General features: G+C 41.5%; 1 protein-coding gene across 4 annotated transcripts in view; it reads right to left on the bottom strand.

Annotated features, from left to right (window-relative positions):
• The window catches only part of btaf1 (BTAF1 RNA polymerase II, B-TFIID transcription factor-associated), a 130,758-nt gene extending 114,636 nt beyond the window's left edge, over positions 1-16,122 (bottom strand). For all 4 annotated transcript variants that reach the window (XM_072557718.1, XM_072557719.1, XM_072557720.1 and 1 more), the window contains exons 1-2: positions 15,743-16,122; positions 4,019-4,142 (exon numbers count right to left, since the gene is read on the bottom strand). In XM_072557718.1, coding sequence (XP_072413819.1) covers positions 4,019-4,142; positions 15,743-15,756 — 138 coding nt within the window. In that variant the 5' untranslated portion in view covers positions 15,757-16,122. The remainder of the gene's footprint in view (positions 1-4,018; positions 4,143-15,742) is intronic.
• Between the last annotated feature and the right edge of the window lie 438 nt (positions 16,123-16,560).

Here is a 16,560-nt window from a genome sequence, read left to right as displayed (position 1 = left end):
AATAGGTGACATATCATTGGACACTTATGAGGAATCCTCTGCCCATCCCACAGACGATTTCACCTGCCTCCAATATTCTTCCTCCACCTGCACATCTCCATGCATTTGACCTGTTCATGGAGAACTGTTGACATGACATTGGTGGCTTTAACTTCTCTGTCCCCCTCACCCATTTGAACTGACCACACTCCCTGCTCTCCAATCGAATCCTGACTTTGTCATCAAGCCTGCTAACAAAGGGTGTTTTTTTTTTGTCTGGTGTTCTGACCTCTACATCGCAGTCTGAGTGTCAGCTCTCAGACACCTCTATCTCTCTCTCCCTGGACCATGACCCCAGCATCGAACATCAAGCCACTGTGTCCACAATTGAATTCAACCTCATTTCATCTGGCGATAGCCTCCTAGGTCATAGCCTCCCATCCTTGTACAGCCTATTTTGATCGAATCCCAAAATCCACAAACAGAACGGACCTGAGAGAACCATCGTTTCTGCCTATTCCTGCCCCATGGGACTTATTTCTTTTTATATCAACTCTATCTTTTTCTCCTCTTGTCCCATCCCTCCCCACTTACATAGTGATTCTTCTGATGCGTTATGTTAGCTTTGAAACTTCTAGCTTGTAGGCAGCAGCCACCTCCTCTTCATCACAGACATCCCTTTACATGTTCATCCCTATCATGATGGTCTCAGGGCCCACCACTTCTTCCTGAGCTCATCCTCACTTTGAACAACTTCTCCTTTTAAGTCATCTCACCTTCTTCAGGTCAAAGATGTGGTCATGGGTGTCTGCATGAGCACCTATATGGTCCCCAGTTATGCCTGTCTTTTTGTGGGGTAAATGGAACATTCCTTGTTAGAGTCCTACTGTGGTCCCATCCCATATCTTTTTCTAGGGTATACTGATCACATCATCATTGCTGCTTCCCTCTCTTTCGGAAATGGAAACATTTAGCAATCTTACTTCCAACTTCCACACTGCCCTCACCTTTGCCTAGTCCATCTTTGACTCCTCACTTCCCTGACATTGCTGTTTTCACTTCTGGGGATAAGCCACCAACATACACCGTTGTAAAGTGTGCCGCTGGAAAAGCACAGCAGGTCTGGCAGCATCCGAGGAGCAGGAGAGTCAACATTTCAAGTATAAGCCCCTCATCAGGACTGTTCCTAAAACATCGACTCTCCTGCTCCAAGATGCTTTCTGACCTGCTGTGCTTTCCCAACACCACACTTTTCAACTCTGGGTCTCCAGCATCTGTAGTCCTCACTTTCTCCCACCAACAGTCACTACAAACCCACAGACTTTCACAGTTTCCTTAACTGTACAACTTCATACTCTACTTCGTGTAAGGACTTCATCCCATCCTCCCAGTTTCTCCAACTCATCTGTTCTGGTGATGCTACCTTTTTGTGCATGGGCCTCAGAACCGTCCACCTTTTCCTCAAATCATGGATTTCCCACTAATTGGTCAACCTTAACTGTATTTGACTCATCTCCCACATTTGTACCCTCACCCCTTCCCTCCCACAACAATGATAGGGTCCCCCGGTGCTTCCCTACCACCCCACCAGCTTCTGTATCTAGAAGACTAGAAGAGCTTCTTTCATCTCTAACAAGATGCCACAACCAGAAACACAGTTCCCTCCCACGTTGTTCTGCAGGGACCATTCCTTCCGGGTCACTCTGGTCCAGTCTTCCTCCATTCCCAGCAATGTTTCACCCCCCTCACGGCACCTTCCCATGCAATCGCAGAACTTGCCTATTTACCTCCTCCCTCCTCACCATCCAAGACCCTAGACACTTCTTCCAAGAGAAACAGCAATGTACTTGTCCTTCATTCAATCTGGTCTACTGTATTCACTGTTCACAACATGGTCTCCTCTATGTTGGGGTGATGAAATGCAGACTAGGTGATCACTTGGCCTTTACTGCTTATATTCTGCTTGCAAAAATGATCTGGAGCTCCCACTTGCCTGCCACTTCGACACACTACTGTGTTGCCTGGTCAACGTTCCTGCTATAGGCCTGCTGCAGCGTTCCAGCAAATTTCAGTGCAAACTTGAAGGAACTCATCACATTTGTCACTTTGTGACCCTGCAACTTCTAGGACTCGACATTGAGTTCAATAACTTTACAGCCTGGTTACATCTTCCCTTTTTTTAACCTACCCACATTTAGTCCTGTCACAACATGAGTTGTTTTTAGCAATGCCACCCATTTTAACATACTCCAAAGACCATTACCACACTATGAGAGTTACATTCAGTACAGCTCATCTATTTGCTCCTACTTTGTCCTTATTGTTACTAATTCTGCTTTTCCTCTGTCCTAGCCTGCTTTCCATAATATCCTTGTTTACCTCCTGCTTTTATACCTCTTTTTGTTTCTAAGCTTCATCTCCACCTATAATGATCACATCATCCCTTCCAACTTCAGCTTCAGGATAAGTATCACTTTGTCCTAGTTATTAACAGCTCTGATACAGTGTCACTGGACTTGAAATTTTAACTCCACTTTCTTCCCACAGATGCTGCTGGAACTGCTGAATTTCTCTGACAATTTCTGTTCTGGTTTCAGAATGAATTGTGAATGGAATGAAATCAGGTGTGCTTCTGCTTCTCTTTGACATTGGTGAGTGAAGAAAAAGAACATGGACACTACATCCTCACTCTCAAATATAAAAAAAAAGGCACTACCGTTCAAGGGTTGAACTGACAGATCAATCAACAATGTCCCATCATGTCCAGAGTAGATAAGTCCCCACAATAGCTGCACTCGGATGACAACTCTGGTGATATCAAGTAGTGAAGAAGCATCTGGCAATAACAAAAGCTGCAGGCCTCAACAACATTCCTTGTAAGACCTGTGCTCCAGAACTAGCTACATCTCTGGCTAAGCTGTCCCATGTAGAAACAATATTGACATCTACCAACCAGGTGGAAAATTACCTAGGTATGTGCTATTCACAAAAGCCAGTACAATTACCATCCCTTTAATATTCTCTCCGGAGCTATCAGAAACCAGTTACTCATCAGTAACCTGCTCAGCAATCTTTGTTTAGGCTCCGCCAAGACTACATGGCTCCAAAACGCAACTAGTCCAAACATGAACAAAAAAATTGGATTTAAAAAAGGTGAGGTTACAGAGACTAGTTGGAACATCAGTATTGTATTTGTTAAAAAGTGCCAAAGGTTGGAATGCGAGTTAAAACGATCAGTATGCAAATGCCAGGCAATGAAAAATCATTAGAGAATCTAAACATCTTACTTTGATTTTCAATGACATTATGACTGCTGAATCCACCAAATAATACAGGCTACCACTGACCAGTCACACAAATACTACAGCTACATAGGTAGATCAGAGATTGGGAACTGGTGCAGTGAAGATTGTGGAAGAGCAAAAACTTATTTCTGCACTTAATTATGGTTGCATTGATATTAGATGTTGCTGCGCTAGTTACTCCTTAATAACAGCAAACACCAATAGCCACACTGTTATTCTTATTATGACATATTGGCAAAAGCTTCAGTGACCTATAAGTGCTAAGTCATTTTCAAATTATATGGGCAATGGGTAATTTGAAATACTTTATTCCTACCTAAACCTTTTAAGATGATATGGCCCTCATTTTTTAAACAACACATCTATAAACTAAATACCGACTTGCACTGGCAGGGAATCAAGATTGCAAATGTTTTATATCTGAAATTACATGAGCACCTTCACAAAATATGGAGCTAAGAAGGCATTTCTGTTGCAGTAATTCAAAGCTGTCTTTTTATTCATATTTTCTGCTGCATAATTTCCATTCTTGTTGGTCACACAAAACGATCAGCTAATTTTTATACTCAAGTACCTCAAAAAGTACAATGGATCGGGTATAAATTCTATGGAAATGGGCATTTCTTGCTTATTGTAGATGAGCCAAATATTTTATGTATCAAAATAAAATAAAACTTCAAAGCTGACAATACACCTATGTACGTATTTTAGATGTAAAAATATGATCTTCTTACTCTGGATAACAGGTTGTGCAGTTCATGAGGATGAAGTTTAACTACTTCGCCCAACTGTTGAGCTGCTGCTTTTCTCGTTACTGGTGTTGTTCCAGTATCCAGTAAAATAAATAGACGATCAAGCCTGTTGAATAGAAGAAAAAGATACTGTTTCAATTCAACATCCTGGTACTTTAAAATTATTTTTGCAATGAATTTACTGCAATTTGAAAACAATCACAAAAAAAAGTTTAAAATCGGAGGTCTAGGGCAAACAATGTGGCAGACTTTATAGTTGTGACTAACCAGTGAGTTCTTGTTTTATTCCTTTGTAGAAAGCCATGAGTCTGCTTCCCACTCATCCACTATAAAACAAGGTCCCAATAAGGTAACAAAAACTGACAGCCTTTAGGTGTCCATGATTATGCCAGCAATTTAAAAGAACAAGTTCCATGTTTTATCTCAAACTTGAGTCAAAAGACTTCCACTTGACCACACTTGCAAAGTACAGTCTGCACTACAGCAAGGGAAGCTTCTGGTCTGCAGCTGTCTCATATGAAGTTACTTTAAAAAGTGATTTCATTTAAAGGCTAACCCAGCATATGCAACTAATCCATTCTCCAAAAAAAATGTATTGGGTACAATGTTACAAATTTGAAAGAAAGAGGATTAAACTTTGCGAATAGCTTTTGTTTTACAAAAGGTAGTCATAATCTGGCAATGTATCTTCAATGCAAATTAAAACGAGGAGTCACATAACCTAGGATATTGAGTTAGGTGCATCTCCTACTACCACACTTGAACAAGAAGTTGGTGTTGTTAATGTCACTGTGGGCCCACACAACATTTGACATTAAAGTTAAGACTAGAACCAGAAACAGTAAGCTGGTCATTGCAGCCTCTCTTTCACTGCCTTGCCACCTGCCTCCACTCCCTTGCCATCTAGCTAACTATATCTCTGGGCTCCCCTTAACCTCTCGCTCATCATTTCACTCAGGAAGTGGGCTAAGAGGGAGGATAGTGTGTGAGGCACTGAGGACCTTTTCTGAGCACCCGTCTGTATCAACAATTTTGTAACTAAATTTATTTCATGTAGCAGCCTGAAATAAACTTAAAATATGAAAAAAAGTGTTACACAAATCCTGCAGCATCGCTAGTGATGTCACAGGTGCTGCGAGTACATGGACGATGAGCGCTTCCCCACAGTCATGTTTTTGTGTGTCTGGATCAAATGAGGTCAGTGAAATCGATGAAATCACTTGTCCATGAAGCTGCCTAGTCAAAAATGATAAATGTCACTTTAGGAGACACTGATGTAGGTAGACTTCAAAAAAATGGTTGCTGCATTTAGCGATTTTGGAGAAGATTTGTCACTCAGGTTGAGGTTCTGGATGTAAGTTTGCTTGCTGGAGGTGAAAGGTTTGTTTGTTTTTGGACGTTCCATCATACTAGGTATTATCATCAGTGAGTCTCCAGTGAAGCACTGGTTTCTATTTATGTGTTTAGGTTTCCTTGAATTGGTGATATCACTTCATGTGGTGATGTCATTTCCTGTTCTATTTCTCAGAGGGAAGTAAATGGAGTCCAAGTCGGTGTGTTTATTGATAGAGTTCTGGTTGGAATGCCACACTACTAGGAATTCTCATGCATGTCTCTGTTTGGCTTGTCCTCAGATGGAGTTGTTGTCCCAGTCGAAGTGGTGTCCTTCCTCATCTGTATGTAAGGATACTAGTGATAGTGGGTCATGTCCTTTACTGGCTAGTTGATATTCATGTATCCTGGTGGCTAGTTTTCTGCCTGTTTGTCCAATGTTGTGCTTGTTACAGTTCTTGCAAAGTATTTTGTAAATTATGTTCATTTTGCTTGTTGTCTGTATAGGGTCTTTTACGTTCATTAGCTGCTGTGTTTGTGTATTGGTGGGTTTGTGAGCTACCAGGATACCAAGAGGTCTGAGTGGTTTTGCAGTCATTTCAGATGTCTATGACGTAGGGGAGAGTGGCTAGGGTTTCTGAATGTGTTTTACTTGCTTATTTGGGTTTGTGGCTGAGAAAATTGGTAGTCTGTGTTCATTGAGTACCCGTTCTTTTTGAACATGCTGCATAGATTATTTTCATCTGCTCTTCGTTGCTCCTCTGTACTGCAGTGTGTATGGTGGCTCGTTGAAATAATGTTCTAATGCAGCTTCATTGGTGGATGTTGGGATGATTGCTTCTGTAACTGAGTATTTAGTCCGTATATGTCGTTTTTCTGTAGATGCTGGTTTGAAGTTCCCGTTTGGCTATTCGCTCTGTGACATCTAGGAATGGCAGTTTGCTGTTGTTTTCCTCTGCTTTTGTGAATTTTATGCCAGTAAAGATATTATTGATGGTCTTGAAGATTCCTCTAATTTTTTTCGCTTTCTAATGACAGAGGTGTCATCCACATAGCAGACCCAAACACATATGGACTAAATACTCAACTTCAGAAGCAATCATCCCAACATTCACAAATGAAGCTGCATTAGAACATTATTTCAACAAGCCACCACACAATGCAACACAGAGAAGCAACGAAGAGCAGACTAAAATCACCTATACTGCATTTTCAAAAAGAACGGATACCGAATGAACACAGTCCGCTGATTTCTCAGCAACAAACCCAAATAAACAGACAACACCACCCAGAAACCCTAGTCACTCTCCCCTACATCATAGACATCTCAGAAATGACTGCTCGACTACTCAGACCCCTTGGCATCATGGTAGCCCACAAACCCAACAACACACTAAAACAGCAGCTAATGAACTTGAAAGACCCTATACAGACAATGAGCAAAATGAACATCATTTACAAAATACTTTGCAAGAACTGTAACAAAAACACTACAGGCAGAAAACTAGCCACCAGGACAAGTGAACATCAACTAGCCACAAAAAGATATGACCCACTATTACTAGTATCCTTATATACAGATGAGGAAGGATACCTTTTTGATTGGAACAACACATCCATCCTAGGACAAGCCAAACAGAGACACGCATGAGAATTCATAGAAGCATGGCATTCCAACTGGAACTCTATCAACAAACACATCGACTTGGACCCCATTTACTACCCTCAGAAAAATAGGAAATGACATCACATGAAGTGATATCACCAACCCAAGGAAATCTAAACACAAACAGAAAGCGGGTCATAACACCAGTGCTTTATCGGAGGCTCACTGATGATGTAGTTTGGTAATGAAACATCTGAAAATGAACCTTCCAGCTCAGCGAGCAAACTTGCATCCAGGTTGTTGCATTGTTATGATTTCAGCTCATACAACTTAATGAGAAATCTGAACTTTGCTGTTAGCTGAATGGATGATAGATCAGCTTTTACATATTAAAATTCTTTTGAATTGTTCAAAATCTATTACATAGCCAATTTTCCTCAGTTCTAATGAAAATTTACATATCTAAAATGTTAACTTTTCTCTGCACATTTGCTGCCTGCCTGGAGTATTTCCAGCATTTTCTGTTTATAATATCAGGAATATTTTACCCAACAGTAAGTTTTCTTATGCATGGATCATTTATTAAAACAGAGGGCTCCAATTCTTGGGACTAAGTTACCAAAGGTAGCCTTCATTCAAGGCATCAAAATATCATTCAGCACATTATTATGGATAACTTAAATGAGCGCCATCTGTAGGAAAGTTTCATGATACATAATATGAGCTCCCTTTGTTATACAGACAAAGAATATAAAGTCGCACTTGTACCCAAAGCAGAAAAACAGGTCAAGTAACAACTTTTTTTTTGGACAGAACAGTTCTTTTTGCCTCAAATGTCACACTCTAATGCAAATAATTGAGTACAGCTTAGGTAAAAATAGCCTGCTGAAAAATTGTTCATACATGATTATTAGATGTCTTTATAGCTAGTGATAGTCACAATTAAGGAAGCCTTAGATTCTCAAGGAAGATAATACCAGTCCTTAAACTTGTGCTTCATGACTAATTTTTTTTTGGAAAATAACATTCATGCTGTTAACAATTTCACTAAAGTAATACATGTGGAACCTTGATAAAACCTTACTGGAGTATTATAATCTATTGTCGAAAAGTGTGATGCTGGAAAAGCACAGCAGGTCAGGCAGCATCTAAGGAGCAGGAGAATCGATGTTTCAGGCATAAGCCCTTCATCACGAATGTGGGAGCTTTCAGGTGGGGAAAGGGGCTGAAAGATAAATAGATGGATGGGGGTGAGGTAGCTGGGAAGGCGATAGGTAGGGGTTGGGGGGTGATGGTGATAGGGCAGAGGGGAGGGTGGAGCAGAGAGGTGGGAAGGAAATGGACAAGTAGGACAATTCAAGATGACGGTGCCAAATTGGAGAGTTGGATCTGGGATGAGATGAATGGAGGGGAGATGAGAAAACTGGTGAAGTTGACATTGATGCCATGTGGTTGGAGGCTCCCAAGGCGGAAGATCAGGGGTTTTTCCTCCAGGTATCGGTTGGCTTGGATTAGGCGGTGGAGGCGACCCAGGACTTGTATATCCTTAGCAGAGTGGGAGGGAGAGATGGGCACACAGCAGTGGGGTTGGTTCGTGTGTATGTCCCAGAGATGTTCCTTGAAACGTTCCGTGAGTTGGTGTCCTGTCTCTTTAATGTAGAGTAGACCATATCAATAGCAACAGATATGGTATTTGGATGTGCAGGAAATTCTCTGCTGGATGTGGAAGGAATCTTTGGGGACTTGGACGGAGGTGAGGGGGGAGGTGTGGCACAGGTTTTTTCACCTCTTGTGGCAGCAAGGGAAGGTGCTGGAAGTGGAGGGTTGGCTGGTGGGGGGTGGGGGAAGGGGGAACGAGGGCTTAAACAGGGTCCTCAGATGCTGCCTGACTTGCTGCGCTTTTCCAATGCCACACTTTTTAAACTCTGATTTCCAGCATCTGCAGTCCTCAGTTTATCCTATTATCATCTATTCTAGACCAGATAGTGGTCAATACTGTTATTTGTGAAAGGACAACAAATATTTTCTCAGTATTTGCATTCATTCTCTGCACTGGAACACTAGCCTCGGTTGTGGTTCAAGCCTCAATCCAGGATTTTATCACATTAAACAATTTTTCTGTGGCAGTTTTAAGGGATAGCAGTAACTTCAGAGCTACACAAATTTTAACAACTTTTTTAAAGTTAAGCTCCTGATTGCTTTTTCAGATGAATGTAAAAAGATTATGTGACCTTTGAAGCAGGGTAAAATGATTTCTTCAGGGCCTGGCTAATATTTATCCCTTAAACCAGAACAAAAAAAACTTAGCCATTTATCTGGTTTGCTGATTTTAGCATCTTAGACAGCAGACTGATTTCAACAGCTTTCTACAAAGTAATGACTATAGTTTAAAAAGAATCTCTGGGTTTCAAAGAAGCAGGAGACTCCATGCAATACAAGGGATTTCTTGAAAATGCAACTGATGCAGGTCTATTATAGATTCCTTCATTTTGCCTTACCCCCAGTACATCCAGCATATGGTAAGACTGAGATATTATCTGATTTTATTTGTTGCCTTTAAAAGTTAAAGTGGTGATTGATGCAGTGTAAATTACAATGTAAAAGTTCCAATTAATTTTTAGAACATTTAGAAAATTGCACTATAAGCAAAAAGGATAATGAATGTAAAAATGCAGGACAAATTAATATCAATTCTGAAATGGGTGTACTTTGTACTTTCAATTATTTAAATAGTCATAGAGTCATAGAGATGTACAGCATGGAAACAGACCCTTCGGTCCAACCTGTCCATGCCAAGCAGATATCCCAACCCAATCTAGTCCAACCTGCCAGCACCCGGCCCATATCCCTCCAAACCATTCCTATTCATATACCCATCCAAATGCCTCTTAAATGTTGCAGTTGTACCAGCCTCCACCACTTCCTCTGGTAGCTCATTAAATACACGTACCACCCTCTGTGAAAAAGTTGCCCCTTAGATCTCTTATAGCTTTTCCATCTCACCCTAAACCTATGCCCTCTAGCAACACTCCCTAGGACCTTACCATTAAGTGTATAAGTCCTGCTAAGATTTGCCTTCCCAAAATGCAGCACCTTGCATTTATCTGAATTAAACTCCATCTGCCACTTCTCAGCCCATTGGCCCACCTGGTCAAGATCCTGTTGTAATCTGAGGTAACCCTCTTCGCTGTCCACTACACCTCCAATTTTGGTGTCATCTACAACCTTACTAACTGTACCTCTTATGCCCACATCCAAATCATTTATGTAAATGACAACAAGTAGAGGACCCAGCACCGATCCTTGCTAAAGAAAATCAAAACATCTCCTTATTAGACAGTTAACATATCTGGCATGAGATGAAAATTTATATTTATTAACTTGATCTCCTCTTCCTCTACCACCGACTAAATTATATTAAGACGTTCTCATGAAATTGTAACTTCCACTTTTTAGCACCGGCTTTTTGTTTGAAGATGTGACAGCTTAAGCTGAAATTCCTGAAATACCATATTACATGAAAAACTATAAATAAAAACTGAAAAAAAATTGGCTGAAAGAAAGAAGACAAGATGTTTTGTCAGAGGAGTAATGTTCTAATGGTGATAAGGAGGTGGGAAAGGGCAAGGTGTTGTTTGGCTGGATCACCAAATAGGCAAAAGTGAGTCCTGCAGATGCTGGAGATGAGAGTCGAGAGTGTGGTGTTGGAAAAGCACAGCAGGTCAGACAGCATCTGAGGAGCAGGAAAATCCTCATTTTTGTTTATATTAGATTAGATAACTTAGTGTAGAAACAGGCCCTTTGGCCCAACAAGTCCACACCACCCCTCCAAAGAGCAACCCACCCAGACCCATTCCACTACATTTACCCATTCACCTAACACTACGGGCAATTTAGCACGGCCAATTCACCTCACTGCACATCTTTGGACTGTGGGAGGAAGCCGGAGCACCTGGAAGAAACCTACGCAGACACAGGGAGAATGAATGGACAATAGACTTTTATCGGGAAAAGAGCTTTTGCCTGAAACGTCGAGTTTCCTGCTCCTTGGGTGCTGCCTGACCTGCTGTGCTTCTCCAGCACCACAATCTGGATCACAAAATATCTGTACTGGAATGATGATGGTTTGTAACTTGCATCAACGAGTAATTTTTAAAAAAATTCATGTTGCATAGAAATGGAAAGAAACAAACTCCAAAACTGTATTAAAATATTGAAAATGTGTAGGTAAGCAGATGAATGACATTCTGTACACTGTCAAATCAGAGATGCTCAATAAAGAAGAAATCTTTGAGACTCCTAGAAAAAAAACTTTCCCAAATTTACAGGATATTGTCTTTCAAAATTTGAACTGTCGAGATTTAAGCTTGCCCCGTGTCACAATGCACTAGACCTCACTGTCTAAATAGCCACAAATGCCTCCTTGTCACAAAGTTTGTGATCATACAACCAGCTCTTCCCGTCATTCAGCCCACTGGGCCAAAACGTTGGCCAATATCCCAAACTGGCCTAAAACTTTAATCCTTTGCTAGCTTTTTTCTTGTCCTTACTTGTGCCCTTTGAGAACAACTCATCCCAAGAGACCCACTTTCTGTTACCTTGAGCCTATTGCACCAATCTACTGACTACTGAACATCTCTTCCTGCTTCTAGATTAGCTGACATTGTTAACAATTCTCTCTCCCACTTTCAAATTTGACATTATCACTCCTCTCCTCAACTCCACCACCCTTACATACTGTTAACCCCTTTTGCTTTACTCTCAAAGAAAGTCTTAAACATGCTGTTGTCTCCCAAATCAATGCTGATCCTTCCAAAGATTCCATGTTTAAATCCAACCATTCTAGGTTCCTGCTGGAACAGTGCCAAAACTGCCTTCAACATCAAAAATAACATCTTATGCAACAGAAACAAAAAAAAGGTACCTCTCCAGCCTTCTCTTTAACACCATTTGACCACACCAACTTTCTCCCATCCCTTCCCACTACATCCAGCAATGTGTGATTGCACTCAGCCAGAAAATCATCTGCAATGATATCTCTTATTACTCCCACATCATCACATCAGCAGTCTCTAAAGATCTATCCTCAATTGTCGTTTATATGCTAAATAAAAAACCAGAAATAATGGCAGATGCTGGAAACCAGAAACAAAAATAGAAAGTGCTGGATAAACTCAGCAGTTATGGCAGCATTTGTGGAGAGAAATCAGAGTTAATGTTTTGGGTCCAGCGACTGTTCTTCACAAATGATGGTAGTTAGGAAAAAGTTTTTTTTTAATGCAGAAGATGGGATAGGGAGAGGGGTTAAGGAGTAAACAATGGTTGGATATACAGCCCAAAGAGGGAAGAGAGAAGAACAGTTGGACAGACAAAGGAGTGAATAACAGTCAAGTATAGTGATGCAAAAGCACAGCCGGTCAGGCAGCATTCAAGGAGCAGGGGAATCGACGTTTCAGGCATACACACTTCATCAGGAATGAGGCTTGTGGGCCAAGGGGGCTGAGAGATAAATGGGGGGATGCTGGGCTGGGGGGTGAGGGTGTAGCTAGCTGCAAGTGCAATAGGTAGATGAAGGGGAAGGTGAAGGTGATACGTTGAAGAGGTGGGTGAAGCGGATGGGTGGGAAGGAAGATGGATAGGTATCAAGCGGGTGGTGCCAAGTTGGAAGGTCGGATCTGGGAAAAGGTGGGGGTGGGGGTGAACTGAGGAAACTGGTGAAATTTACATTAATCCTGGGTGGTTGGAAAAGTTCTTCCTCCAGGCGGTGGATGGTAAGGATTTAGCGATGGAAGCAGCCCAGAACCTGCATGTCCTTGGGGGAGTGGGAGGGGTAGTTAAAGTGTTCGGCCAGAGGGCAGTGGGGTTGCTTCGTGTATGTGTCCCAGAGATGTTCTCTGAAGCGTTCTGTTTTCCCAATGTAGAGGAGACCGCATCAGGAGCAACAGATACAGATACGTGTGGAAGTGCAGGTAAATCTCTGACCGATGTGGAAGGCTCCTTTGGGGGTGGAGGAGGGAGGTGTGTGCGCAGGTTTTGCAATTTTTGTGGTGATAGGGGGAGGTTGCAACACTCTCCACTCCGACCTATCACCTTCACCTTGATCTACCTATCGCACTCTCAGCTATCTTCCCTCCCAGCCCCATCCTCCTCCCATTTATCTCTCAGCCCTCTTGGCCCACAAGCCTCATTCCTGATGAAGGGCTTATGCCCAAAACATTGATTCTGCTGCTCCTCGGATGTTGTCTGGCCAGCCATGCTTTTCCAGCACTAGACTCTCCTATATGCACACTGACAGTTCAACCAACCTTCAACAACCTTGGTTCTGCTATCATGTGCATTTCTTCAATGGGAATTGACTATAATGCGATTGAAGAACTTAAGACAATTTTACATAGAATGCAAACTTTCCAAACCTGTATTGGCTATAGCACGATTCTGGTCCCATTGGTTAAAATGGTGCTGCTAATACACAATTTTTTTATTACATGAGATTGCATGGGAATAGAACTGTTGCTTTATATCAGTACAGACTGTATCTAACATACCACCTCTCAACCCCTTACCGATCTCCAAATTGTTAGATTGCATATCTGATATTTGATCTTTAATCCCCTCCATTAATTGTATACTGCTGGCACAGATGGAATCCTGTGTTAAACAAAGGCTGAAACTTGCTATTACAATTCATGGTAATGAGCTACTGACCACATTTCTGGTACCGTTGTATGCGCAATTCTGGTCACCATATTATATTTAAAAAGTACACAGTGGCTTATATCAAAAAACGACAGGGAGCAGAGAAGGTTTACAAGGATATCAGAAATGCATGGATATACAAGTCTGAGTGGTGACATAACAGATATCTTTCAAAATGTGTCAGGTTTTGACAGAGAGGATACAGGCAGAATTGAACATAACTAGATAGCATCAATATGTGATAGTTACCAAGAAATTCAACTAGGAATTCTGAAGAAACATATCCAAAAGATAGTAAGAATATAGAACCTTTGCTAAAGGGAGTTGTTAAGGTGAATAGTATTGATTTATTTAAAAGGAGAAGCTAGACAAACATTTGAAGGAGAATAGAACAGTTTGTAATGATGGTAATTTGAAAGAAAGATGGAAGGAGGCTCAAATTGAGCACAAACACCACCAGCATGGAATGGGTGGCCTATTTCTGTGCCATGTTGACAGCTAAGGCTGCCTACTTAGATCCTTGTAATATTGCCAGACTCCATAACTACTGAAACCCTTTCTTTGTTACTTTAAAGGCTGGATTATTCCAAAATAACACTGGTCAACCTTCAACTTTTAACCCTTGGTAAAACATAAGGCACAAAAAAGCTCTACTCTGTGTCTCAACTCACACCAAACCATGTTCACCTATCACCCACACGATGACTGGCATACACAAATTCCTGTTTAAAAATGACCCAGTTTAAAAGTCCCATTCTTGTTTTTACATCCTTCCATGTCACTGACTCACTCTATAATCTTCTCCGTAAGTCTTCAACATATCTACATGCCTCCATTCCTGGAGTATTAAGAATCCCCATTTTTAATCATTTCACCATTGGAGCCCAAAATCCTGCAATTATCGTCCTCCTTCTCTCCATCAAGATATTCCATAAAGACTACCTGTTCAACCAAGCTTTTGCCCTACAACTTCCAAAATATCTCTTTTTAATCAATTTTTGTTTGATAAAGTATTGAAAAAAAAAGCTTCACATGAGCGTTGTTAGGTGACTACCTAAGTGAAAGTTGTTCAACTTCATGATTATTGTTGAAATGTGTACGATGAAGTTGATAGAGACAAGAATTTTCACTGTGACTCTATTCGTTGACCAATTGAGTCAATCAACAATGCCAGAAACAATAGGTCAGAGGAAGTGCTCCAGTCAGCTCACACTTGACGTACTGAAGAAGGTTCGATCTGAAACCCTAGTCTGAGTATTCTCGCCACAGATGCCTCCCAATTTTTTTTATATTTAAAAAAAGCTTCATACCCTTAAGTACAGTGTCCCCTTCTGGTCACCAAAACACAAGTGAGCCGCAAAGGTTTATCCCTAGTTTTGAAGAAATCTGATAGGGCAAGTCCTGGGCTGATCAGCTTTGAATCCGTGAGGCATTCTCGGAGATCGAACCAAGTTCGGCTAAATGTGTAATTTATTTTTAAAAATGTAAACTTGCTAGTGAAGCCTTCCAAGATCCTTCATTAGGAGCGATTCCAAAGCATATGTGTACAAACAGATGTTGGTCCGCTTTGTAATCGGTACATATACACAAAAAGATTGTAATTATATATTGGCTTAATAACTGGAGATTTTCCAACTCATTCACGATTCGGTACGTATCAAGACAGATGAAAATTAACCTAGTATGTTCAAGCATTGTTTTGCCATTTTAAGATTTACCGCATATTCCCCGTGGATGGATGATATTTAAAACCCATTCTAAGGCAGTTCCTGGAGCACAAGTAGTAAACATCTTCCACTGGCCTAGCTATCACTCGTCATTGATCTAGCATAGGCCTCAACGATGCATGATATAATAACCACAGTTGGAACAGACACCCAAAAAGTTTCACAATCATTCAAAAGGGCCGAGGTCAACTGTAACACTCAATCGGGTTCATTATTTACCATCGAAAAGCAGATCCCACATCACTGAAACTTATCCCCCTGTCACTCGGTTAGAAATAAATGGGCCTTTTTGACTACACTTCTTGCGTTTTATTTCAATATGAAAGACTGAAACACATCACCAACCTCGATACTGCCATGAAGAATCTCTGGCACAAAATTTGTCTCACTCGCTATGCTGAACAATATTTACGGTTTTATTCCACTATTATGTCGGCCAATGGTGGCCCGTGATCGCCAAGTCGCAGCAGCAAACGCCGAGGCCGCGGTCGCGGTGTTGTCAACCGTGAGAGGGGATTTAATTCATCGCCTCGTCGCCAGAAACCAAAAACCCTTTAATTACACTCATCGATGAGTACCCGATGGTCATTGGCAGATCGTTTTACAACACGGAACAGCCAGTTAGCCCTTGGGACGCCACCGAAAAACAGATCGCGTGTAAAACTGAGGAAAATCAAGTTTTTTGCGAACAGGAAAGCGATTCTCGGCGCGTGGATTTATATGAGGAGCCATCTTGCATTTATTGTCACCGAGATGCATCCTCCCGCCTGATTGGTTCCTCCGGCTTCCCGCAGCCAATCGCAATCGCGCTCTTTGCGCTCCGGCCTTTTGGTGCGGGTGGAGGAGCGCTTCCTACTAAAGGGACTGCTTCGGGCTTTTTCTTGGCCTTTCTCATCAGTCTGTCAAACACAGGCCGGGCCGCCCTCCCCTGAAATTGTGATTTGCACTGCTCAAAGTTAATTGAAGCATCCACCTTGAACAATTTCGATGAAAAAAACTTTAGAACAGGAACCCAATGACATATGTACGTTGTGCTGCAATTAATCCCTATCTTTTGACTCCGTTGTAGTCTTGACTTCACGTGTGCGACCCCGCAACATATCCACTAATAATATATTTATTATGTCGATATGTACTTCCTGGTGCCTTCCACTCTTATGAAC

This window comes from Chiloscyllium punctatum, chromosome 38 (genome assembly GCF_047496795.1).
Source record: "Chiloscyllium punctatum isolate Juve2018m chromosome 38, sChiPun1.3, whole genome shotgun sequence".
In the NCBI taxonomy this organism is placed as follows: Eukaryota; Metazoa; Chordata; class Chondrichthyes; order Orectolobiformes; family Hemiscylliidae; genus Chiloscyllium; species Chiloscyllium punctatum.
Note: the sequence above shows the minus strand (reverse complement) of the source record. Positions and strands in the feature narration are given on the sequence as shown.